Raw genomic sequence first — 27,189 nt, 5'->3', positions numbered from 1 at the left:
GCAAAGTTTGCTCAAAATGACCCACATAGTGAAAAGTGTTCACAGTTTGAGAAGTATCCAACGATACAATTGGTCATTTTTCTCAGCATGATACATGGGTATGTTTACAACTTTCATAAACAACGTAGCGTGTTTAGATACATTGAGAAATGTCCAATCGTTGTACATCAACAAATCATGTGATCGATGACAAGATTGGACGAAAACATTAATATAGATCGCTCCCATTGACAGCTGATAACGATTGGTAGGTATGGGTATCGTAGGTTTGATGTTGTAGGAAGTAGCTTTTGCAGCAGTTGTAACCAGTAACCGAAGCTTATCTTCAATCATCAACAAGCAGTTAATTTACCAAGATAAGACCAAGGTTTGTTTTGGATCCAAGCTGTTAACCAAGAACCTTGGTTTTACTTTAGGCTTTAACACTTCCCTCGTTATGAATCGCGCAGTTGTCGACTTGCACACCATTGAGTGTTCCATGGAATAAGAGAGTGGTGTGGCGACAGAAAAGGAGACAGAGAGGGAGTGTGTGGCGTTATCAGTGCATCAATTCGTTCATTTGGGACTATTGTTTACCCCGTACAAAGTGAGTTTGTTTACTTGTTCATTTTCTCTCTCTCTCTCTCTCTCTCTCTCTCTCTCTCTCTCTCTCTCTCTCTCTCTCTCTCTCTCTCTCTCTCTGTCCAGCTTTAATGTTTTCGTCGTTATCCTTTGTAATCATTGCATCATCACCACTGGCGGACTTCATTAACAACAACTACTACTACTACTACTACTACTACTACTACTACTACTACTACTACTACTACTACTACTACTACTACTACTACTACTTCTACCATTGTTACTACTACTACTACTAACTACTACTACTACTACTACTACTACTACTACTACTACTACTTCTACCATCGTTACTACTACTACTACTACATACTACTACTACTACTACTACTACTACTACTACTACTACTACTACTACTACTACTACTACTACTGGCTTTGCTTTGTTTTGCATAGTTATGAAATTCCTTTAAGGAAAAAAGATCCACATATTTGTGCATACTGATAATACAATGGGACAAAACATTATCAGTTTATCCATCACCAGCCCCCGTTTCAGACTGCTTGAGCTTTCCAGGACGTTAGAGTTGTCTAAGGCTGTAAACTGAGTACACTCATTTTCGTCTCGGCTCGCTTTCAGTTTGTGAACATTCATTGCGTCAGAGATGTCATAAAATTCAGTAATTTATCCACAACAAACCCATGAAACACACCAGCTAAAGAAACAGCTTGTAACCTAAAACGTTTATATTATTACTTATAGATTTATTTTGTGAGAACGAATCGTCCTAAATGTGTTCTAAAAACAACATCTTAGAAATTACGTGTGTTGTTTCACTTTGCTGTGGTAGAAAACTGAAAGAAATTTTAAGCGTCTAGTGAGTTGTCGTTAGTAGAGCTCAAGGAAACAAGTGATCCCATTGGTTGACCTATTGAATACAACTCACAATTTGTTTTCTGTTTTGTCATCAAAGACTTGTCTTTTGACGTCATTTTTTGGTCAGTGTCAAGCTATCGATAGTATGCGCTTGGCTAAGAAGCACATAACATTGTCATCCGGAAGTATAAAGGACCAACACACAAAACTGTGTGGAACCATGAACGTTTATAGTCTGGTTCAGATTAGTGCGAATTACCCAGGAACGCGGATGGCAAAAACAATAACAAAGACCTGAGTGTCGTCAACCCAATTTTAAACATCCTCTCTCTCTCTCTCTCTCTCTCTCTCTCTCTCTCTCTCTCTCTCTCTCTCTCTCTCCTCTCTCTCTCTCTCTCTACTAAACAGAACAAACCGATGCGTTTATATTTATAGATAGTATGCGATTGGCTAAGAAGCTCACAACATTGCCATTCGGAACTATAGATAGAATGCGCTTGGCCAAGGAGTTCACAACATTGCCATCCGAAGTATAACGGACCAACACACAAACTCTGTGTAACCATGAACTTTTATAGTCTGGTTAATACAGTTTAGTGAGAACAACTCACAAACGCGGAAGGCAAAAACAATAACAAAGGCCTGAGTGACGTCATCTGCATACTATCTATATAGATAGTATGAAGTTGACGAGACTCGGGTCTTTGTTTTTGCTTTTTGCCATCCGCGTTTATGAGTAATTCTCACTAAACTGCATTAACCAGACTATAAACATTCAATGTCACACATCATTTTGTGTGTTGATCCGTTATAGAGAGAATACGCTTGGCTAAGAAGCCCATAACATTGCCATCCGGAAGTATAACGGGCATTACTCATAGACGCGGATGGCAAATAACAATAACAAAGACCTGAGTAACGTCATCTTTGAACTATAATATATAGATAGAATGCGCTAGGCCAAGGAGTTCACAACATTGCCATCCGGAAGTATAACGGACCAACACACAAACTCTGTGTAACTATGAACTTTTAGAGTCTGGTTAATACAGTTTAGTGAGAACAACTCACAAACGCGGATGGCAAAAACAATAACAAAGGCCTGAGTGACGTCATCTGCATACTATCTATACGTTGTCAATGTTGTGAGCTTCTTAGCCAAGCGCATGCTATCTCTAGATAGTTCGAAGATGAGGTCACTCAGGTCTTTGTTGTTGTTTTTTGCCATCCGCCTTTATGAGTAATGCTCACTGAACTGTATTAACCTGACTATAAACGTTCATGGATACACACAGTTTTGTGTGTTGGTCCGTTATACTTCCGGATGGCAATGTTATGAGCTTCTTAGCCAAGCATATTCTATCTATAACGGATCAACATACAAAATGATGTGTGACATTGAATGTTTATAGTCTGGTTAATGCAGTTAAAAAATCCCAATGCACCCGGGATCGATCTAGGTCCCTTTGCTTCTTAAGCGAGTGCTCTACCAATTGAGCTATTGGAAAGCCTCACTGTCATAGTACGCGAGACAAAACTCGATAGTACCCCAGTTTTGAAAACTAATCACGCACCATCTGTTTGTTTTTACCGATCAATAAAATCGCATGGGTTCGCAAAACTGCCAATTAAAAAATATTTAAATTAAAAATAACAAAATATAAAGAATACAATAATTGAACTAGAATAAGAAAGAAACAAAAATAAATTTGCATCCATAAGGTTTTATCATCACTAGATTGACTTTGAACTCTCTCTCTCTCTCTCTCTCTCTCTCTCTCTCTCTCTCTCTCTCTCTCTCTCTCTCTCTCTCTCTCTCTCTCTCTCTCTGTGTGTGTGTGTCTGGTCAGTCAATAACACATGTGATACAAAAACTAAACGATGAAGTCCATTCCCCCGACCCTTGAAAGTGATTAAAACTTAGGCCTACCTACGTTGGTGTGGATTTAGTTGGGACTCACTGGTTAGACTGCAAACTGAGTGAAATCATTTTTCTCTCCCGTCCGTCCTTCCCTCCATTTGGCCTTTCCGCTCAGTCGGTCTCTTGTTTTATCATAGCAAAGTGAGTGCATCTCAAACTCACTCGTTTTTAGATGCCGAACCGAACAGGAACCGAACGCGAACGTTTTATCGAGGAATTAAAATTTCTTTCAGTTTCCTACCAACTAAGTTAAACAATACACTGAGTTTCTTTGTTTTTGTTTTTAGAATTCATTTAGATGATCAGTTCTCATTGAATAAATGTTTGAATAGTAATATAAACGTTTTTGGTCACGCGTCGTTTTGTTTGCTGGTGTGTTTCATGTGTTTGTTGTGAGTAAATTACATAAATGTCTGGCGTCCATGACACACTGGTTATAGATAGTATGCAGATGACGTCACTCAGGCCTTTGTTATTGTTTTTGCCATCCGCGTTTGTGAGTTGTTCTCACTAAACTGTATTAACCAGACTATAAAAGTTCATGGTTACACAGAGTTTGTGTGTTGGTCCGTTATATTTCCGGATGGCAATGTTGTGAACTCCTTGGCCAAGCGCATTCTATTTATAGATAATATGCGCTTGGCTAAGAAGCTCATAACATTGCCATCCGGAAGTATAACGGACCAACACACAAAACTGTGTGTATACATGAACGTTTATAGTCGGGTTAATACAGTTCAGTGAGCATTACTCATAAACGCGGATGGTAAAAAACAATAACAAAGACCTGAGTGACGTCATCTGTATAGATAGAATGCGCTTGGCCAAGGAGTTCACAACATTGCCATCCGGAAGTATAACGGACCAACACACAAACTCTGTGTAACCATGAACTTTTATAGTCTGGTTAATACAGTTTAGTGAGAACAACTCACAAACGCGGATGGCAAAAACAATAACAAAGGCCCGAGTCACGTCATCTGCATACTATCTATACTATCTATACACGAACAGGAGACGAAAATGCACTCAGTTTAAGCCTAAGCTCAAATTTATAAGAAGCAAATTTTTGAAGTCTTTTGCTAAAGTGACGGACAAAGTCCATAGTTTTCTTCCATAATAATGGAGCGGAAATCTTCCGGGATATTGATAAGGGGCAATGTCTTTGCTTCGTTCCCAAAAGGTACCAGTTCACCCGCCGCTGCGCTTTGTGGCCTTGAGCAAGTCCCCTCCCCCTAGATCAATTTGCGACGCTGTACTGCGGCTGACGCCTGGGTTATTCCAATCTGTCCTTGGAATAGACCCCAGAGAAAAAATTCTACAATGGGAATTTTATTTTTATTTTTTATTGTATAAATTATGTTAATCGTGGTGTGTATAAACCCCCGTGTACAGCAGATGGTTCTTGGCCGCATCTGAAGTAATTTCAATCGATTTTGTGAATGAGTGATATGACCTACAAGTTAGTTACACATAATATAGATGTGTGTATATTGATTTTATTGACATTTTGTGAGAGATAGGTAGGGCTACTATACTACCGTCTTAGGACAAAACACACTTCATTTTTGACAAGAAAACGTTTATTTCATTTATCAAGTTTACGACATTTTGATAAGCTAAGAGCCATTAGCTACACGCCCTCATCGAATAAAGTGAAAAATATTTAGTCTATAATTTCTTGTCAAAGCAAAAGCAAACAAAAAAATACCTAAAAAACAAAACAAAACAAAACAAAACAAAAAAACAAAACAAAAACAAAACAAAACAAAACAAAACAAATCAAACAAAATGGTGTTTCGGCAATGTGCAAGAGAATATGGGACATCGTGGCTCAGCGGTGCGGTCTTTGCTTCGTATCTGAACGGTACCGAGTTCGAATACCCGCTGCAATGTGTGGCATTGAGCAAGTCACCTCGCCCTAGCTCTATTTTTGGCACTGCATTGAGGTTGACGCCTGGACTAGTCCATTCTCCTCTTGGAATAGACCCTGAAGACTAATTTCCCCTGTGGGATGAATAAAGGGAATTTTAGTTGAGTTTTTTAAAATCGCAAGATATTGAAATAAAAAGAAAATATATATATTATATTATATTAAGTCTTTTTGAGATGTACAACACTTCATGGAGGAGGCAAAAAGAAGTTTGGGGTTTATTCGATATTATCTGTACCGATTTCCTCAGTGGGGACGACCTGCATCATTTTCCCATGTGCTCGTGTCATTGGTAAAATACGCATCAACAGTCGTAACGTCACTTCCTTCCTAATGACGCATGGTAACTTAGTAACTGGCTCTAAACTATCGGAACAATGGCGGGCGCCCTTTTGAAATATTTCTCCGACGAACATAAAAGCGTATCCAGAGGGAAAAAAAAAACATTATAAATCTGATCATGTTTTGACTTTTACACATTCTGATCACAAGACATATTAAAAGTTCTAGCCAGCATGCAGAATAAAAAGTACCGATTTTCTTTGTTTAGAACCACGCTGCTCGCCTTTGCTGGGCGACGTGACATCCGACTATTGAATCCAATAGGATTCAGTAGTCTGATGTCACGCCGCCCGGCAACGCCGGCCATCTTGGTTCTAAACAAAGAAAATCATTCCTTTTTATTCTTCATGCTGGCTATAACTTTTCAGTCCCTTTTCACATGCCTTGTGATCAGAATGTGTAAAAGTCAAAACATGATCAAATTTATGTTTTTTTTCCCTCTTGAAACGCTTTTACGCTCGCCGGAGAAATATATCATACGGGCGTCCGCCATTGTTCCGATAGTTTAGAGCCAGTGTTACTAAGTTACCATGCGTCATTAGGAAGGAAGTGACGTTACGACTGTTGAAGAGTATTGCAGATTGTGCTCAAGATGACCTACATTGTAAAATGTGTTCACAGTTTTCGAAATATCCAACAGGGCATGCTTCCAACTTCATAAACAAAGCAATGTGTTAACATTTATTAAGTAATTTTATCCAATCGTTGGACAGTAACAAATCATGTGATCGATTACTTGGTCGGACCGTAGCCATCATTAACATATAGCCTGACCGGAGCCATCGTTTACTTATAGCCTGACTCTGACCAAAAATGACGTCAAAAGACCAGTCTTTGGCCACAAAAGAAAACACATCTTGAGTTGTATTCAATAGTTCAACAAATGCGACCACTTGTTTCCATGAGCACTACTAACGACAACTCACTAGGCGGTGCAAAAACCAAATAATGACGTCAAAAGACCAGTCTTTTTGGGTTTCAGTGTCAGGTTATAACAAAACGATGGCTACGGCCTGACACAAGAACCCTCTAGGACTTATAGTTTGACGTCAAGTTTTAGTTTTTTGCAGCGTCTAGTGATTTGTCGTTAGTAGAGCTCAAAGAAACACGTGATTCCATTGATTGAATTATTGAATACAACTCACGATTTGTTTTCTTTTGCGGCCAAAGAATTGTCTGACCTGCCAGCCAGATTAAACATACCAACACGCAAAACTATGTGTCACCTATTTCGGTTATTGTGTGACTGATAAAATTTAGTGAGAAGTCATCATTAACAGGCTGTCTAAAAATAATAACAAAATACTTAAGTGACGTCAACTTCGTTCCTTCTACAGTCATGGACTTAGTCCTCAGTTTCCCGACATAAGAATGGGCCTATAGATAGAACGAAGACGACGTCACTAAGGTCTTTGTTATTGTTTTTTGCCATCCACGTTTATGAGTAATTCTCACTAAACTGTATGAACCAGACTATAAAAGTTTAAGGTTGCACATAGTTTTGTGTGTTGGTCCGTTATACTTCCGGATGACAATGGTTTGAGCTTCTTAGCCAAGCGCATACTATCTATAAGAATGCCCTTTGGCAACATGTTACTGTAGTCATTGACTATAGATAGTATGCAGATGACGTCACTCAGGCCTTTGTTATTGTTTTTGCCATCCGCGTTTGTGAGTTGTTCTCACTAAACTGTATTAACCAGACTATAAAAGTTCATGGTTACACAGAGTTTGTGTGTTGGTCCGTTATACTTCCGGATGGCAATGTTGTGAACTCCTTGGCCGAGCGCATTCTATCTATAGTAAAGCCATTGTTATTACGTGCTAATTCATTATCAATTTATTAATAGTTTATTACCTCTTTTTATACTAAAAAACAAATTCGTCAGATCTAAGTAATGGAGATATAATGGAGTTCTACTGTAGCTTCTGTCATGTCAATAACAGTTTTTATTCCAAATATCAAATAGCAAGTGGCCTTCGCTCTCTTCAAATAAACGACTGACCCGGTGACCTACATTACGTTGGTGCACAGGGATGAGATAATTGGCTTTTATCTTTTCATTTTTAGAGTGTATATTGAATGTTGTCATTTCTGGTCTTTACTCAGCCTATCCATTGCGATTGCTGTTGTTGTTGTTGTTGTTGTTGTTGTTGTTTGTTAACGATGATGATGATGATGATGATGATGATGATGATGATGATGATGATGATGATGATGGTGATGATGTTTTTGTTAATTGCTTATTTGTTTTGTTTTATTTATTTTTATTTTATCTTATTTTTGTTGGATTTTCTTTTTTTTTTTTTTTTGTTTCTCATTAGTTGTTGTGTCAATATATAATCAAAGCAGAGAGCTTGAAATGGATAAATTGAGCCAAAGTAGTCAACTCTTTTGTTTTGTTTTTGTTTGGATTTTTTGCTTGATTTTTGTGTGTTTATGTTTTTATGTTTTTATTTTTTAGTAGATTGTCTCTTTTGTTTGATCTTGTTTCTTTATTTTATTTTGTTTCTTTGCTTGTTTGTTTGTTAGTTTTGTGTTTATATTTGTTTGTTTTTTTTTTGTTGTCTGTTTTTTTTTTGCAACTAATTAGTAGTAGTTGTTGTAGTAGTAGTAGTAATATTAGTAGTGGTAGTAGTAGTAGTAGTTGTAGTAGTAGTAGTAGTAGTAGTAGTAGTAGTAGTAGTAGTAGTAGTAGTAGTAGTAGTGGTAGTAGTAGTAATAGTAGTAGTAGTAGTAGTAGTAGTAGTAGTAGTAGTAGTAGTAGTAGTAGTAGTAGTAGTAGTAGTAGTAGTAGTAGTAGTAGTAGTAGTAGTAGTAGTAGTAGTAGTAGTAGTAGTAGTTGTTGTTGTTGTTGTTGTTGTTATTGTTGTAGTAAGCCTCGCAGTCTGAATGGCGCTTGCTGAGAACTGTGTGACTCAGTCACAGAGTTTTTAAAACGTCGCTGAGTTGAGCTGCTCTCTCTATCCATGTTGTTAGTTAATTGTTTCCATTGGTCACGGTCCTGAGCCCGAGATTTGAGGCTGTCAAGGTCTTGTTGTGACTTTAGTACGGAGGGCCCTGCGGTTTTTCTGAATGACATATGAATACAGAAATTTCTGATGTGTAGAGAGATCCTAGTTCAAGAGAGTTACTAATGGGCATGATCTATATTAACTTTTCCATGTGCTCGAGGTCATTGGCCACATTGCAAAATGTGCTCAAAGTGACCTACATAGTGAAAAGTGTTCACAAATTTTGAACTATCTAACATTACGATTGGTCATTGTGTTCAGCTTGACACATGAGTTTTTTTACAACTTTCATAAACAAAGCAGCGTGTTTACATTTGTTCAGAAATGTTCAATCGTTGGACAGCAACATATCACGTGATTGATGACTCAGTCGGACGAAAACACGAATATAGATCGCTCCTATTAAGTGCTGCAAACTCTCTCTCTCTCTCTCTCTCTCTCTCTCTCTCTCTCTCTCTCTCTCTCTCTCTCTCTCTCTCTCTCTCTCTCTCTCTCTCTCTCTCTCTCTCTCTCCTTGCCTGTGCTGTCTCATCCGGAAAAGGCCAATTAATAGTTTTAAAATGTTTAAAATTTTGTGAGCTAAAGCTATCTAAAGATAATGACGAAAAGACAATATTTTTTGTTGGGCTGTTAGGTCGCATGACATAAAAATAAAAGTTAAACTGCGTCGGTCCTTCTCCCATAACAACGAAGTTGATTACTTTCAGTCTCTTGCAGTAACAGTGCCCTCGGTTGACTCATTAAGAAAAAAACTAAAAGACTAGAGCTTTTATATAGTGCATTCGCAGTATCCCCTAAACGTGCTCAGAGCGTTCCTGACCAACAACAACACGTTATATGTAGAACGAGACATGACGCCTGTTAGGCGATATTACAAATTTTCCGACAGAGACAACGCAGTTGACGGCCAGGTACTCATTTTACACATAAGTACGGTAGAATGTGAGTAAAGAGTCTTTTTCCAAGGACTCAACTATGCGCTGAGCGAGGCTCGAACTCAGGACCTTCCGATCCGAACGCGAGTATCATACAACAAGACCACATAGCGGCACGGGGAGAAGAAATAGATTAGATGTTTTGTGTTTTTTAAAAAGTTATAATGGAAATATTTTCGAAACCAACGCAAAATATTTTCCATAACGATAATAAAGGCCATAATTGAGTTCTTACGGCAATTTCTATGCAGAATGTGCCTGTGGTTCGACATTACTCAATAATAAAAGCAAAACATGTTGATAACTATGTGTTGCATGGTAACGTAAAACATTCATATCATGCTGGGGTAGAGAAAAAAATTGTCATGGCGTAAGGTGATAGATAATAAAATATGTCATAGCATAGGATTATCGTATAGGTACATGATAAAGAGTGCATTTTAAGATAAGAGCACATGAAGTGATAAAGGTACACATTAAAACATGGGTAGTAGATAAGGGAATAGAGAAAGACTTGGAGGATAAACTAATGAAAGAATATATGGGTAGTCACAAACGTAAATGTTACAGATAGTATGCGCTTGGCTAAGAAGCTCACACCATTGCCATCCGGAAGTATAACGGGCCAACACAAAAAACTATGTGTAACCTTAAACGTTTATCGTCTGGTTTCCTTGAGCTCTACTAACGACAACTCATTACACGCAGCACAAATTTTACAACCTTATGATAATAATATCTATTTATATTGTGCCTTATCTCAAGGAGCTCAAAGTACCATGAGAATGGCACAAAAATTAGAGAAGAAAAAAAAAAAGAAATGACTATGTATGATAAAATGAGAAAACAGAGAAAAACAATGCGTGGTTATAGATAGTATGCGCTTGGCTAAGAAGCTCATAACATTGCCATCCGGAAGTATAACGGGCCAACACACAAAACTGTGTGTATCCATGAACGTTTATAGTCAGGTTAATACAGTTCAGTGAGCATTACTCATAAACGCGGATGGCAAAAAACAATAACAAAGACCTGATTGACGTCATCTTCGAACTACCTATGGATAGAACGAAGATGACGTCAATCTGGTCTTTGTTATTGTTTTTTGCCATCCACGTTTATGAGTAATGTTAACTAAACTGTATTAATCTGACTATAAACATTCATGGATACACACAGTTTTGTGTGTTGGTCCGTTATACTTCCGGATGGCAATGTTATGAGCTTCGTAGCCAAGCGCATACTATCTATATAAAGGGGATCCCCAATAGCTCAGTTGGTAGAGCACTCGCTTCACACGCAAAGGGACCGAGATCGATCCTGCTGTAGTCAATATTTTTACTCTGACCGCCCTGTCCACCCAGCAATGATTGAGTAATTGGGTCTGTTAAATCCGGCGGAAAGTACTTTGCGATATACTAGTATCCTATTTAAAGGGTAACAAGCAATTGCTATCGTTTGTTTCACGCTATAGATAGAACGAAGTTGACGTCACTCATGTCTTTGTTATTGTTTTTTGCCATCCGCATTTATGAGTATTGCACACTAAACTGTACTAACCAGACTATAAACGATCATGGTTACACGCAATTTTGTGTGTTGGCCAGTTATACTTCCGGATGGCAATGTTATGAACTTCTTAGCCAAGCGCATACTATCTATAGATAGATTAAATATGGTGTCGAAATGACAAACTGTCAGCCACAAGGCATCCGGGTCTCCAACGCTCATTCTCACTGATGCGTGACGCCTTAAAAAAAAAAAAAAAAAAAAAAAAAATGGGGGGGGGGGGGGGGGGGGGGTATTTTAAATATGTGAAATCTCTTTCATTATCTTGAAAACAAACTTCTTTTTCTGACAATAATGAAGATAATCCATTGGTAGAGGGCGGAGGGGTGGAGGGGGCTTTCCCATGCCAGGGTCGAGTATGAGACCAATGCACATTTGACCTACGATTCCTCGAAGTCTTGGATTTGGGACTTAAGGTTTATTTATGGTAGCCATTCGAATTATTCATTCCATATAGACGATTCTGGGAAATTGTCGAGGCATGCCAATACCAGTGTTAGAATATATATACAATAATAAATCTGCTCTTTCTTGGGTTTTCATGTTTTTGATTATGAATTTAGAACTGAAACCAACAACAAGCTGGCGTGGGCTAAATTAGCAAACAAAAACAAACGAAACAAACCCCCCCCCCCCCCCCAAAAAAAGCACCCAAAAAAATAATTAATAAAATAAAATAATTTTTAAAAAAAGATACACCCCCCCCCCCCCCCCCACAAAACAAAAAACAAAAACAAAACCAACAAATCAAACAAACCAAAAAATAGAATGAACAACATAAAATAGAAAGAATCTTATGATGGCATAAAGTAACCAGAGTCATTCCGTTGGCCCAACGACACCTAACGCCTTAAACTTAAATCAAATTTGTCTAAGTATTGCTAACAGTCATGGGATAAGTTGGCCTGGGTTTTTAAAAAATATAATTTCATTACTAATGGAATAAATCGATAGTGACGAATAAGTGCGAACAGGTCTTTGTCAACACTGATCATTTGGCGGTATTGGTCAGTATTGATCAATAGGTGCCAGCGCTTGTTGGTCAGTACTGACCAATAGCTCTAGGCTTCAATTATATCTATAACGTGTCGGCGTAGTGAGTTGGCAACGAGATAAACTCGTGCACCGGGCGTCGTGTTGTGACCTCTTAGGACAGGTCCTGATTCGTTTACTTCCTCGTCGTTGGTCGCTCGTTTAGGATCGGGCAACGTAATCGTTAACTTGCTATTCATGGGACCGTCTTGGGATGTCTTGAGCATGAGTTCTTGGTGGCAGACTTATGTGTAGCTAGTTGTTACAGTACATTTGACGCAACAGAAATAAGGATCTACATTTTAAAAATTGTTTTTGGATCCTTAGACTTCTAATTTTGAAAAAAAAAAAACAAAACAAAAACAAACCCAACAAACAAACAAACATTGATCTAGAAGGACACATGGCTCAATGGTAAGGTCTTTGCTTCGTACCGAATTCGACTACCCGCCTTGAGCAAGTCACCTCGCTCTAACTCACTTTGAGGCGCTGCCCTTTGACCGACGCCTGGTATATTCTAGTCTTCCCTTGGAATAGACCATAAACACAAATTTCACCTTGGCATTGAAAAAAGGGAAATTTGTTATAATTTTTTTCATAATACTACTTTGATCAGGGTAAAAATCTGAAATATTAAGGGAACTTGTTTATCACCTGGTATCGGCGTGTACATATTATGCAGGTAGGACATCGGAACACATTTATGGGCCTAGTTTAACATTATTGTAATGGACAATATTTTTACGTCATTTTTTGAGATTCCAATACAACAATGAACCCATAAGGAATTGGGTTATCAGACTTGCAATTAAATGCACGTCGCCTGGTATCCTTTTACCTGTCTGCCATTTAAAGCGCCATGACATCTTTCCTAAGTTACCAATATAAAATACAATATCATAAGTCATTGGTCATGCATGATTATAGAATTCCCGCACAAAGTATTGAACCAAGGTAGAAACATACAGGCTACAATGTTGTATGATGTATAATATAATCATTTTGCTTGGTGGTCAAATTTGCTTGGAAAGGAATTCTGCCGTGCTATAGAAAAACACATTTTTAGAAATCTGGCCAGAAAACTAGTCCTTCAAATATCGATCGATTTAAATGACCCTCGTCTTAGCTTTCAAATCTGGGACTTTGTGAATTCCCAGGTTTAGGAGTTTTACTTTCAAGATGAGGGTCATTTAAACCGATCAATATTTGAAGGACGAATTTTCTGGCCAAGTTTTAAAATATGGGTTTTTACAGAGTACGGCACAATTAATTGGCCTGTTAAAAGTTATTGTTTAGAAATGCATTTTACGTTTGAAAAATTGTCTGTTGATAAATTTAATTATATTAGATAGTTCACTTAACATCATGCTTGGTAAAATAAAAACGTAAAATGGAAGGTTTTGTTCCTTTTACCAATTAATTGCCGTAGGTATTCTGGAAACGATCAATTCGTATTTAAAATTTTGGCCATAAAACTGGTTCTTCAATTATCGATCTTGGCAAAAACGCTCAAGCCTGTGACTTCATCATCATCATCATCATCATCATCATCATCATCATCATCATCATCATCATCATCATCATCATCATCATCATCATCATCATCATCATCATCATCATCTTTATCATTATTATTATTACAACTACTACTACACTACTACTACTACACTACTACTACTACTACTACTACTACTACTACTACTACTACTACTACTACTACTACTACTACTACTATAATTTCTTCTTCTTCTTCTTCTTCTTCTTCTTCTTCTTCTTCTTCTTCTTATTATTATTATTATTATTATTATTATTATTATTATTATTATTATCATCATTATTATTATTGTTATTGTTATATTATTATTATTATTATTATTATTATTATTATTATTATTATTATTATTAATATTATTATTATTATTATTATTATTATTATTATTATTATTATTATTATTATTATTATTATTATTTTTATTATTATTACTATTATCATCATCATCATTATTATGATATCCTGTTTCCAACTTGAAGTTAAAGCAGATAATTTCTTTTGTTGATAAAAATAAAAATAAAAATACAGCCACCTGTACCATGACGACGGCCTCATTCTACCTTCAGTGAACGCATCTGACCTTTATTAATAAGCTCTTAAGTGTTATGACAAACTTAGCGTCAATGAATACTTAATGGTCATCAGTTACGGATGTTTCTTGTCAACCACTGTCATACACTGACTAAACAACTATTTATTATTACAACTTGTCAGAAGCCTAAATTCCGACCCGTCCCAGCAGTCGAAGGTTATCTTAAAGCCATAAATAAATAATACCGTATTGTACTGAATATATACGTGTGTGTTTGTGTGTGTGTGTGTGTGTGTGAGTAATATATTTATGTACAGTGTGTATATGGATGTGTGTGCGTGTGTGTGTGTGTGTAAGTATGTGTGTGTAATGAATGCGTGTGAGCTTTTGTTCGTATGTCCGAATCTGCAGTGTGCAATGGTTTTTCCTGATGGTCAATGTGAAGCTCTTTGAAGCTTCGGCATAAGCGCTCTATAAATGTACATTTATTATTATTATTATTACTGTATCGTATCGTTGAAGAGCTGATGGGCCTTTAAAAAAAAACGTTTAATTTAACTGCTCTGTGAAACGGTAATGCATAGATACAATTTTTAAAAAGTTATATAAACTTCATTCATCGTTAATTTGACAATTTAGATACTGTATCTAACACATAAATAAGTATTATAGTCAAGTTTCGTAGTATAATCTTTCCAATTTAAAAACAAAACAAAACTTGAGCTTTTATATAGAAAGCACAATATACACTAAATGTGCCCATGTTCAAGAAAGTGTTTTGTTAGTGTGCGACAGTATCTATAGCATTAACTCGTTTTGTCTGTCCCATCTTTTAAAAAATTATCTTTTGATTAATTTGAAAATATAACTATTCTCGTATCATTCTTCTAGGGCTGGTTAGACTTCAATAAATTAGACACCTCGCAATATTTTGAAAATATAACTATTCTAGTATCATTCTTCTAGGGCTGGATTAGAATCCAATAAATTAGACATCTCACAATATTTTCAAAATATAACTATTCTCGTATCATTCTTCAAGGGCTGGTATAGACTCCAATAAATTTCTCACATCTCACAATAATTCGAACCCGTACTCAAAGTTCATTTCTATTTGATCATTAATTATTTTGTTTTTTTAATGCCTTATTTTTTAATGGGCCGTGCTTGCAAGGTCTTTTTAAATACTTTGAAAGTAAAGGCGACTACAAAAGGAGCTAAAGTGGATTCGGCATAGAGACAAAACTCTTAAAATCAGCTCCTGCTTTAAGTCAACATTATTTGTTGGTTCCATTTTCTTGGTCCTTTTCTCTAAGTGTTTTCTATTGACGATGGATAAATTCAACCATTTTATTTGGTCCGGCAGTGTTGACCCTAGCAGGATTCCACTGTAATAACTATACCACATCATGTCGTTGACGCTGGATAATGTCCCAAAAGATCTCCGATGACGAATCTAGACATTGTAACTGGGCAGTTTTTACTTAACTTTGGTGTCAGTGCGGTAACCTGTTCATAAACCTGTCCATTTGAATTCAGAAAAAGAAAACGATAAAAAGGAATATCTATGTGGTCGTCCCTGGTGAAAAGAAACGTCCAGTCACGATAACAATTGGACAATAGCTCAAAAACTTGAATGTAAATCATCTAAAAATGCTAATCATCTAAAATGCATCAAAGAGAAAGCAAAGAAAGTCAAGATAGTGTCTAGGGATACCAAAAAAATAGACATTAGTTCCTTCAAAAACAATCTGTCAGAGGAACTAGGAAGAATGGATATACCATCAGCACAGAAAACGGACGAGGTACTGCGCAACGTCATCGACAGGCATGCGCCAAAGACAACTAGAATAATAAATTCCAGGAAACCGTCTCCGTGGTTTAACCAGAGTGAAAAAACTGCCAAAAGGGAAAAAAGGAATGCAGAGGCATCGTGGAGAAAATCGGGCCTTGAGATTGACCGGCTGATATATATAGCAAAAAAGCATAAGTATAAAACCACCTGCAAAAGAGCAAAAAGAAACTATTATAACACAAAACTGTCATCAGTGAGGGACACTAAGGAATTTTTCTCTGTTTCAAAGGAACTTTTAGGGGAAGAAAAGGGCATGTGTCTACCCACTAATATCCCGGTAGAAAAGCAGCCGGATGCATTTTCAGATTTCTTTTCGGGAAATATTCGAAAATTCGGAACAATTTGGACCTCGTGCAAAATGAAGATATAAATTTCCACCCTTTTTCGGGTTCACAGGGATTCTCTTGTTTTAAAGAAACAACTGAAGAAGAAATTTCTAAAATAGTTTTTTCATCTTCCTCGAAGTCATGTGATTTAGATCCTTTACCAACTAATATTTTGAAATTATGTCTTCCTGAATTGATACCTTGCATAACTTATATTATAAATCAGTCACTTATCTCAGGACAAGTCCCAGATATCTATAAACATGCAATTGTAAAGCCTCTCATAAAAAAGCAAAATCTCAATGTAAATGACCTTAGTAACTACCGTCCCGTCTCAAATCTGCCATTTCTTTCTAAAATCCTTGAAAAAGTTGTACTCAGGCGTCTTTCACAACATCTCCATGAAAACAATCTATGGGAAAAATTTCAGTCAGCTTATCGTTCTTACCACAGCACAGAAACTGCTCTGTGCTGTGTTGCGAGTGATTTGCTTGATGTTTTAGATAAAGGTTCTGTTTCTCTTCTGACATTGTTAGACCTTTCGGCGGCGTTTGATACTATTGATCACGGTATTCTCATTAAACGACTTAATATAACCTTTGGCTTGTCTGGGACTGTCTTGCAGTGGTTTGAATCTTATTTAGATGGCAGAAAGCAACAGGTTATGATTTTAGATAAACTTTCTCGTCAACATACATTGTCTTTTGGTGTTCCTCAAGGCTCTGTTTTGGGTCCAATTCTTTTTGTTTTGTATACTTCTCCATTATCTAATGTCATCACTGGTCATGGGCTGCGCTATCATCTCTATGCAGATGATACGCAACTTTATGCTACTGATAAAACTAAAAATCTCGAAAATATTGTGAAACGTGTGGAAGAATGTGTGACGGATGTGAAAGAGTGGATGGATGCAAACAAGTTGAAAATGAATGAGTCAAAAACAGAAGTGATGATTGTAGGAAATAGAGGGCAGTTGAAGGTGAATGATGGTCTTGAGGTGTTGATTGGGGGTGAAAAGATCAAAGTTTCAAAGACTGTGAAAAATTTGGGTGTCTATTTTGATTCAGAAATGAAAATGTCAGCTCACATTTCTGCTCTCTGTAAATCTTTATACTTTCAATTGAGAAAATCAGTTCGATCCGTCAGTATATTGCAATTGGAACATGTAAAACATTGGTTGTTTCCCTCATTTTTTCGAAACTAGACTATTGTAACTCGCTGCTTGTCAACTTGCCTCAGGCTTCTATTAAACAATTGCAACTACTGCAAAACAGTGCAGCAAGATTAGTTTTTGGCAAAAAAAAATTTGATCATGCAACCCATTTGTTGGCCTCTCTCCACTGGTTGCCCATTGAAAAGCGCACATATTACAAAGCAGCGTGTCTTGTTTATAAGTGTTTGGCTGGTATAGCACCGGCATATCTCACAGATCACGTGGTCATGTGTAAATTTGAAAATTACACTTTAAGATCATGTAATGACCAAACGAAAATTTCGGAAAAAAGATCAAGAACAAAATTTGGTGATAGATCGTTTGCTTGTTTCGGCCCCAAGATTTGGAATGAACTACCACGTGGTCTGAGGGAGTGCAAGTCTTTACCTACTTTTAAAAAGAATCTCAAGACACATTTTTACTGTATTTGTTTTTCTTGACTCTATATGAATCCTTGATTTGGCTATGAATTGTTATTGCTATTATTATTTTTTATTTTTTATTTTTTTTTTTCACTTAAAATTGATATTTATATTGTAAAGTGCCCAGAGCTTGTGTTTTACACGAGAATGAGCGCTATATAAATGTGTATTATTATTATTATTATTATCTACGCTAAAGGTTAGATAATTGTTGATACGCTCTATCAAATAGAATTAGTTCACGGTCGTGATACCATATATTTTTCTAGATAGGGGAGGCGGCTTTCCCATGCCAGGGACGAGTTATGTGACATATGCACAATTTGACCCGCGATTCCTCGAAGTCTTGGGCTTGGAACTTGAGGTTTATTTATGGTAGTCATTTGTATTATAGGGTGGTGGTTGGGGGGGGGGGGGTGATCCAGCTTGTTGTTTATTCTATCCCCTTTGTTTTCCTTTTTAAGGTCTGCTCTCAACTTGTTAGTCCTCTCATGTCCATTTGGCATGAGAACTCTTTCTGTCAAGATTTTAGGATGCACTGGAACTGGAAGGAGAGGAGGAGTTGGACCCTGTGCAAAATGAATATCCATCTATCGTATGATAGTGATAATTAATTATATGCGGTTGCAATACTGCCGTTTTATTAAAGAACACAGTATGTGCTATTTGGTTAACATTGCATATACTGTCTTTTTAAAAACAACGGCAGAATACATATTGGTGGTGGAGGCAGTAATGAGAAGTACAGAAAGTATAGTTACGATCGTAATAGGGCAGAGAAATGGTGATGTCACATCTTCTACTCTTCCGGTTCCAAACTCCTGGGATTTGACCAGTCCTTTGGAAGACTTATAATGAAAAGGTTACATATTGAATCATAAGGTGCATAATTTTATTAGTTTCAGTTAGTGGCAGGGTGTATACCGTAGGCAATATTACAATTTTTTCCCAACAGAGACAACGCTGTTAACGGCCATGTGCTCGTTTTACACCTGAATACGGTGAGAGAATGTGAGTAAAGAGCCTTTTCCAAGGACTCAACTATGCGCCGAGCGAGGCTTGAACCCAAGACCTTCCGATCCGAAAGCGAGTGTCATACCACAAGACCACATAGCCTCACGTAGACTAGAAAATAAGATCCCATCAATCTGAAAACTGAAGATCAATTCCACAAGGTATCCAGTCCTCCGGAAGAGTGGTTTTACACTTGCATTGAGATTGGAACCAGTTTTTTGACATCACACCTGTGTTTCCTCTAATGGTGAAATAGTTGTGGTGAAGAGATCAAATGATGAGATCAGATGTTGGTGATGGGAATAGATGCTGTGCGATTGGCTAAGAAGCTCACAACATTGCCATCCGGAAATATAACGGACCAACACACAAAGCTATGTGTAACCTTAAACATTTATTGTCTTGCATTAAGTGCATTTTATCACAACTTGTGTCTTTGACAGTGGGTAACACGCAAGAATAATGATTGTTACTAGTTCATCTCACGTCATAGAATCTAGGATCAACCCCGGTTTATTGACCCGTATGGCTTTTAGAACTTGATTCAAGAACCGTAACTCATAACAAACAGTTAATCTCGTGTTACAAACGTTTTGATTCTACTGTAATGTGTTAAAACATCTAACCGTAGATACAACAATCTGGTTTCCAATACAAGTCAATTAATTCAATCCTAACTTCAATTACCGCAAAATATAGTAAACTAAAAGCCTGTCTGTCGCTCCCATTTGTCGAAAATCTGTGATACTGGTCAATGATAAATTAAGACGTATAAACCAGGAAGTTCGAGATATGTGTAGGTCGCTATGCCGTCCAAACTGTGAGTGATATTATTATCGTAATTATTATAACCATCAATTTTCGCGGAACTCCATTGGATTCAATAGTCTGATGTCACGTCGCCCAGCAACGGCGAGCAGCGTGGTTCTAAACAAAGAAAATTGGTACTTTTTATTCTTCATGCTGGCTAGAACTTTTCATATGTCATGTGATCAGAATAGATTAAAGTCAAAACATGATCATATTTATAATATTATTCTCCTCTGGATACATTTTTATGCTCGTAGGAAAATATTTCATAAGGGCGTCCGCCATTGTTCCGATAGTTTTGAGCCAGTTACTAAGTTACTATGCGTCATTACGAGGGAAGTGACGTCACGACTGCTGAAGCCAACTCATAACATTGCCAAACGATTTTGTATTTAAGTCGTTCTGCCCTCCAAACCATACGAGATATCGTCATATCCAAACCGCAACCATCGATATTCTGGGAACTCTTTTCACAACATATGTCACCTATAACTTCCAAACGGTATTATATCTGAATTAACCAAAAGCAAAATGGATTTAACAGTAAAACGGTTAATCATTTCATGTGAAATTATAGATTTTGTCAGTTTAACAGAATTTGATCATTATCTTTAATAAACACACAAGAACTCAACACAAGTTTAATAGATTTTGTGCATAAAATCAATTTTGAACATTTTCAATCAGCCCGCCATGGCACTGTTAAGAGGAAATAAGTAACAAATTTTCATGACTTTCAAACCGGTTGTTTTTCTTACGCTTGAACGATTGTCGTTGTGTTCTCTACCTCTTATGTAAAGATTCAAAATCTACACTCCTCACGGATCCTTTTATAATAATTCTATTCATTCCAAATAGACGATTCTGGTAAATCGTCAAGACATGCCGATACCAGTGTTAGATTAATTTACAATAATGTCATAAAATGATAAATCTGCTCTTTCTTGGGTCGTCATGGTTTTGATTATGAATTTAGAACTGAAACCAGCAACAAACTGGCGTGGGTTGAATGATCAAACAAAAACAAACAAAATAAAACAAACAAAAAACTATAAAAAAAAGGGAAAAAAAACAAACAAAAAACAAAAAACAAACAAACAAAAACAACAACAACAAACAAACAAACACAAACTAATACATACATAGAATGGACAACATAAAATAACAAGAATCTTATGGCGGCATAAAACAACGAGAGTCATTCCGTTGCTCCACACCTTAACCTTAAATCATATTTGTTTTCGTGTTTCTATCAGTCATGGGATAAGTTGACCTGGAATTTTTAATATAATTTTATTACTAATGGAATAATCGAAAGGGTACACACGATAAGAAACGATAAGCAAGACACGAAAGTAAGGCAAGTATTGGAAGAAACATTAAATTGAATATTCGCACTTTCATTATCCATTATTGTTTCATCATTTCATATTTGACGATTCATTCTAGCCAGTACTACAATCATAAAATTAATGATACTATCAATTCATTTTTTGTTACGTAGGATAAGTATAAGAACCATATTCATTCGTCACACTTCTAATGAAAAAAAAGTAAAGAGTTAGTACTTACTTTGATGTTTCTTGATTCGAGTTGATGAAAAAGTAGGTAACTGAAATTGGCGCGTATCATAATATTGGACAGCAAACAGGAAACCAAATTACCTAAGCCAATTATTGTAGATGCCATCTACCAGTGAGTTGTGGATCATATTGACACAAGTATGTCACTAAATAAATTGATGCATGATGTCACAATAAAAACAACAAAATGATGACCTATATTGCCTATATACATTTAATGAGAAAATATTATTTTAACTGAATTTTCCATAGTAAAATCATGGGGGGAAAATGGCCCCCAAATAAGAAATAGATCTTTCTAGTATTTTTCTATATGCAAGTCAGTGGGGCAAAATGGACCCCAAATCAGGAAAAAGGACTTTCTATTTTAGTATGAAAATAGGGTTAATGGCGTTTAAGAGACACTCGGTCCATTTTAAAGCCCTCCTGCCTATTACTGATATAATATATAATGGCGGACTTCCGTGATTGGAGTCCATTGCACATAATATAAATCTAAAGGTGAATATGTGTGCGTTTATTCGACTTGTTAGTGATGTAATTTGTGTTAGATCATAATCTGAGGGCATGTTCTTTCGAACAAATGGTGTTTTTCGAAGAAGGAATGAATAGAATAGACAGTATTCCAATATAGACGCGCCAATGCTGGTGAGTGACCAATTATCGATATATTTTTTTCACCAGTGTTTACATTAAGACCGGAACTGAACACACAATTATATTTTGCTGTATGGAAAACCTGAAATCATCGCAAATAACTATTGCGTCATTCAATGTGCGTTGATTATCTTCGAATATTAAGACAACCAATCTTATCAAGGATCAAAAGAAATACAATCTCAATAGCGTATGCCTTAAAGAAACAGAACGACCCGAAACAGATCTGATCATTGAAGGGAATCGACTAATAACCTTTCAAAACGAAAACAGACAGGGGGGCTTGGGGTTTCTAATATCTCACGCATGGCTACCACATCTAGAAAAATACGGGATCATTCATGATAGGCTAACAGTATTAAAAATTAAGAACTCTGCAAATATATTAAATAACAACAGATCTACAATAATAATCAACACTCATATGCCCACCGCAGTATCAACAGTTATCGACGCTGATGAGAGAGAAAAATGATGAAATAGAAAACCTCATAAACAAACATAGAAAAAAGATGTCATACTGGTGGGGGACTTTAACTCAAAAACAGGCCAGAAATCAGAAGGTGAATGCTGTTTAGGCAAACGAAATGATAATGGTCAGCGCCTAATTGATTTTTGCACAGAATACCGAATGTTTATTGCCAATTCGGCATTCAATCATCCATCTAGACATATAGCCACATGGGAAGGATCAAAAGAAGTGGATGACAATATCGTAAAGATTTATAACCAAATTAACTATGTTATTGCCCCAGAACGTTACAAAAAACACCTGAGCAATGCAAGGACATATTCTGGAACAAACGTAAACACTGACCACAGACTGTTAGTAATTACTTTCAAGTAGTCAGTTAGTAAAATAATATTTTTAAAACCCAGACCAAAATCAGCAACAGATTTTACTAGCCTAAAAGATGAAGATATACGTAATGCATTCAAAAACAAACTGACAAACAAACTTGAGCTTATATATATATATATATATATATATATATATATATATATATATATATAATATATATATATATATATATATCAATCAATGCGGAAACAGACCCTGCCCTACAACACCAGAAATTGATCGACACTATCATTTCAAAAGGAGCTTCTGTCCAATCCTCTTACAACTTTCTGAAGAACAAAAGCAACTAAGCCTCAATATTAACAGTTGCCACGATGAAGAACTAAAACGAAAATGGAAAACACAGAGAAATCAAGTGATGCATAAAATCAAAGCACAATCTATTGTCAAATATAAAAGCAAAATCGACAACATAGCAATGGAAATTGAAACAACCCCAGACAGCATGAAAATATTCAAAGCTGTTAAAACATTAAAAAGAAACAAAAAAGTCGTCTTATAATATCTGATGATGAGGGTAAAGTAATATCTGGTGACAAACAAATAGTTGAAAGAGTTGAAAACTTCGAGAATAAGTACAAAGGGGACCAATGAATAGTACCATTCGAATACTCCGAATCAAGACTGAAAGTACCAATAACCGATCTTGAGGTTAATGCAGCTACTTACCAACTTAACAATTATAGGTCCCCGTGAATTGACACCATCAAAGCAGAGCAGCTAAATGTCTAACTGAACCACACCTAGTCGTCATTGCTAATATGTTTAATGGAATGTTCGAATATAAAACACATCTTGATCTCGGCTCCGGTAAACTAATTTTGTTGAATAAACCAGACAAGAAAAAAGGACCCTAGAAAATCTAAGACCAATTGTTCTTCTTTCAACACTTAGAAAACTACTCAGCGTATTAACACTCAACAGAATAAGATCAAAGGTAGAGGAATATCTGTCACCGACACAAAGCGGATTCAGAAAAGATAGGAGTACCAGTGACATTGTATGGGCTCATAAGTGGTTGAAAGCCAGAACTGAAAAATGCAAAGAAGAGTTCACTATTTCGAGCATTGACATGAGCTCTGCCTTTGATACAATCTGGAGAACAAAACTTTTGAAGGTACTAAATTCATTTCTCGAAAAAGATCATATCCGACTAATAAGATCACTGCTGGCAAACACAACACTTACGTTTACATCTGGTATGGAAGGAGTTTCACTATTAACATCGCTGGGAATTCCCAAGGAGACAGTCTGAGCTCAATCTTTTTTACCGTATATTTGGAAGCAGCACTAAAAGAATTAAGACAAAAACTCCCGATTCCTCAAATCCTTATCCGCGAACTGATTTACGCAGACGATGTTGATATCATATTTGATACAGCAGACCTGGCGAAGCAGCACATACCAATAATATCAAATACTCTGCGACATTTGAATCTAAAGGTCAACGAATCCAAAACAGAAATTACGGTGTTTAAAAAGAAATAAGCGGAATGGAAAAGTGTAAGAAACTCGGAATCTTGATTAATGAGAATGAAGACATCAAACGGAGAAAAATGCTGGCTCAAACTGCATTCAGAGTTTGGAACAGGACGACCATCATTAATAAAAATAAAAGAATACGCCTTTATGAAGCGCTAATGTTGCCAATCCTTATGTACAGCTGTGGTACGTGGGGTCTTACAAAAAAGAATTTGGACAACCTGGGTTCCCTTCATCGCAAACAATTGAGACGAGTTATTGGGGTACATTGGCCAGACAAAATCAGTAATGAGGATGTATATTGACAGATGCAGAATACAACCAGTCAGTACGCGTAAAAAGAAACAAAGATGGAAACTGTTCGGACACGTGCTACGACGAGATGAAAATATTCCAGCACAAACCTCAATGGATGATTACTTCAAACAAGGAGCCACATTCACAGGGCGTACACCAACTTCACTTCCAACAACATTGAATCAAGATCTCAGAAAATATCAAATATATTTAGAAACAACAACTGAAGAACAGATTTCAACAACACAAGGAAACATCCAACTGCCTCAGCACCTTAACACACATGATAACATTCTAAAGTTAAGAGCACCTGCACTAGACAGAGATTTATGGAGGCAGATTACTATCTGGATAATAGAAACAGACTGGCAAACTCGATGTGACGCACACATTCAATGCAAGCGTCCATAGAGACTGCGTAGCCAAATTTATTATTATTTATTTTATTACTGATATGGTATAAAAGATGTTTTATACAAAGTTAGTGATATAACTGGACCTCACATTTCTAAGGATATATTAATAGCGATAAACCATTTTTCAAACTGTTAATTAAACCAACGCGTACTTATTTACAGGTCTTACAATCCAAATGTTATTTGCGCATTGTTGTAATGGAAATATTCACAAAGCAGCGCATAATACAATACAGTAAATCAGTGATAAAGCTGACGACATCGCAATTGCATGGCTATCAAACGACCTTAAACAAATTTAAAAAACGCTTACAGACGACACCAACATTCTGCAATCATTCTTCAATAAATGGTACCTTCGAATGAATACCACAAAAACTGTCAGTACTCTGTTCCATCTAGATAACCATCAAGCTGACCAACAAATAAATGTCACAACTAATAACTCTACGTTACCATACGACCAAAATCCAAAATATCTCGGCGTAACCCTGGACCGGTCCTCACATATAGGAAACACCTAGAAAATACTGCACATAAACTCCAGAAAAGGAACGGTATCGTTAGAAAACTTGCTGGAACTTCCTGGGGTGCCTCCACATCAGTCCTCAGAACATCCTCTATAGCACTCTGTTACAGTGTAGCAGAATACTGTGCCCCTGTTTGGGCAAGGTCCACTCACACCAAAATAGTAGACTCTAAATAACACCATGAGAACAATTTCTGACACATTGAAATCAACTCCCACCTCGTGGTTACCAATAATGAGCGCAATTGCCCCTCCCCATCTCCGAAGAGAAGAGGCGACACAAAAACAATATCACCGACTGGAGAAAACAACATCAATACTCCACTCAGAATAATCACTCAATCAGCCCTCACAACATCACGCCTAAAATCTCGCAAACCGTTCTACAAATCCAAAAAAGAACATTTCGACTTCTCTGATAGCTGGAAAACTGAATGGGAGAAAAACAAACCAAAAAACATGATCTAATCGAAGACCCTACAGCAACACCACTCCCAGGTTTCTACACACTGAACAGAAAACAGTGGTCCTCCTGTAACAGACTACGATCTAAACACGGTAGAACAGCATCTAATCTCCACAAATGGGGCTATATAACAACACCAACATGCCAAGCCTGTAACGCTCCAAATCAGGACATCGACCATGTGGTACTTCACTGTCCATCAACATCCATAGAGGGCGGCTATCCTGCTATCCACAAAGCTGATGACGACTACATCAAATGGCTGAATGAGTCACACTTGGAGGTGTGAAGACCGTACGACACTACTACTAGTGATAAAGCAAGCCCATAATTGCATTCGGTTATCAGAACTGCAAATATGTGCACGTTGTTTTACTGCATTTTACTTTAATAGTAAAATAGCAATTAGAATGGCGTTATAGGTTTATAATATACAATTCTTACACTATTGCTTTTTGGGGGTGGAACAAAGTTCGGATTTCAAAACGCAAAAGTGTTTGAAATCTTTTATTCTACTCTTCAATCAATTCCGATTTCGTCTTCTTTGAATAAAAGACATGTTCAAAAACACTTAAAATGAGACATTTTCAAAGAATCTAATTGTTGTTTGATTAATAAAATCATTTTGCTTGGTGGTAAAATTTACTTGGAAAGGGATTTTGCCGAGCTCTGGAAAAAACACATTTTTAGAAATTTGGCCAGAAAACTCGTTCTTCGAATATCGATCGATTTAATTGACCCCCATTTTAGCAAAAACTTTAAAACCTGGGACTTTGTGAAGTCCCAGGTTTGAGAGTTTTTTGTTGTTGTAAACTTGGTATCGTTATGCGTTACTATGATTTATGGGTTGGGGTAGAATGGTGCTTTAAAAACACTCAGTCATACGATTGGTCATTATGTCATTATATTATCTGTGATAGAACCCAGCCATAAACAGATTTAATTTTGAATATATTAATAATCTAAATGGCACAATCGAATAGTT

The 27,189-nt window shown here is 36.7% G+C and overlaps 1 protein-coding gene across 4 annotated transcripts in view; it reads left to right on the top strand.

The window, feature by feature from the left end:
• The first annotated feature begins 371 nt into the window (after positions 1–371).
• The window catches only part of LOC144967986 (thymidine phosphorylase-like), a 46,497-nt gene continuing 19,679 nt past the window's right edge, over positions 372–27,189 (top strand). Inside the window, exon 1 of one of the 4 annotated variants that reach the window (XM_078905831.1) lies at positions 372–586. Coding sequence is in view for 1 of the 4 variants with exons in the window: in XM_078905830.1 (XP_078761956.1) it covers positions 22,138–22,143 (6 nt within the window). In the remaining 3 variants the exon portion in view is untranslated. Of the gene's footprint in view, positions 587–21,131; positions 21,273–21,903; positions 22,144–27,189 lie in introns of those variants that run through there. The other 3 variants (XM_078905832.1, XM_078905833.1, XM_078905830.1) reach the window with 3 other exon arrangements.

Source organism: Berghia stephanieae, chromosome 3 (genome assembly GCF_034508935.2).
Source record: "Berghia stephanieae isolate SIO BIC M18660-M18661 chromosome 3, UCSD_Bste_1.3, whole genome shotgun sequence".
Lineage (NCBI taxonomy): Eukaryota > Metazoa > Mollusca > Gastropoda > Nudibranchia > Aeolidiidae > Berghia > Berghia stephanieae.
The sequence above is the reverse complement of the archived record's forward strand: the minus strand, read 5'-3'. Positions and strand labels throughout refer to the sequence as shown.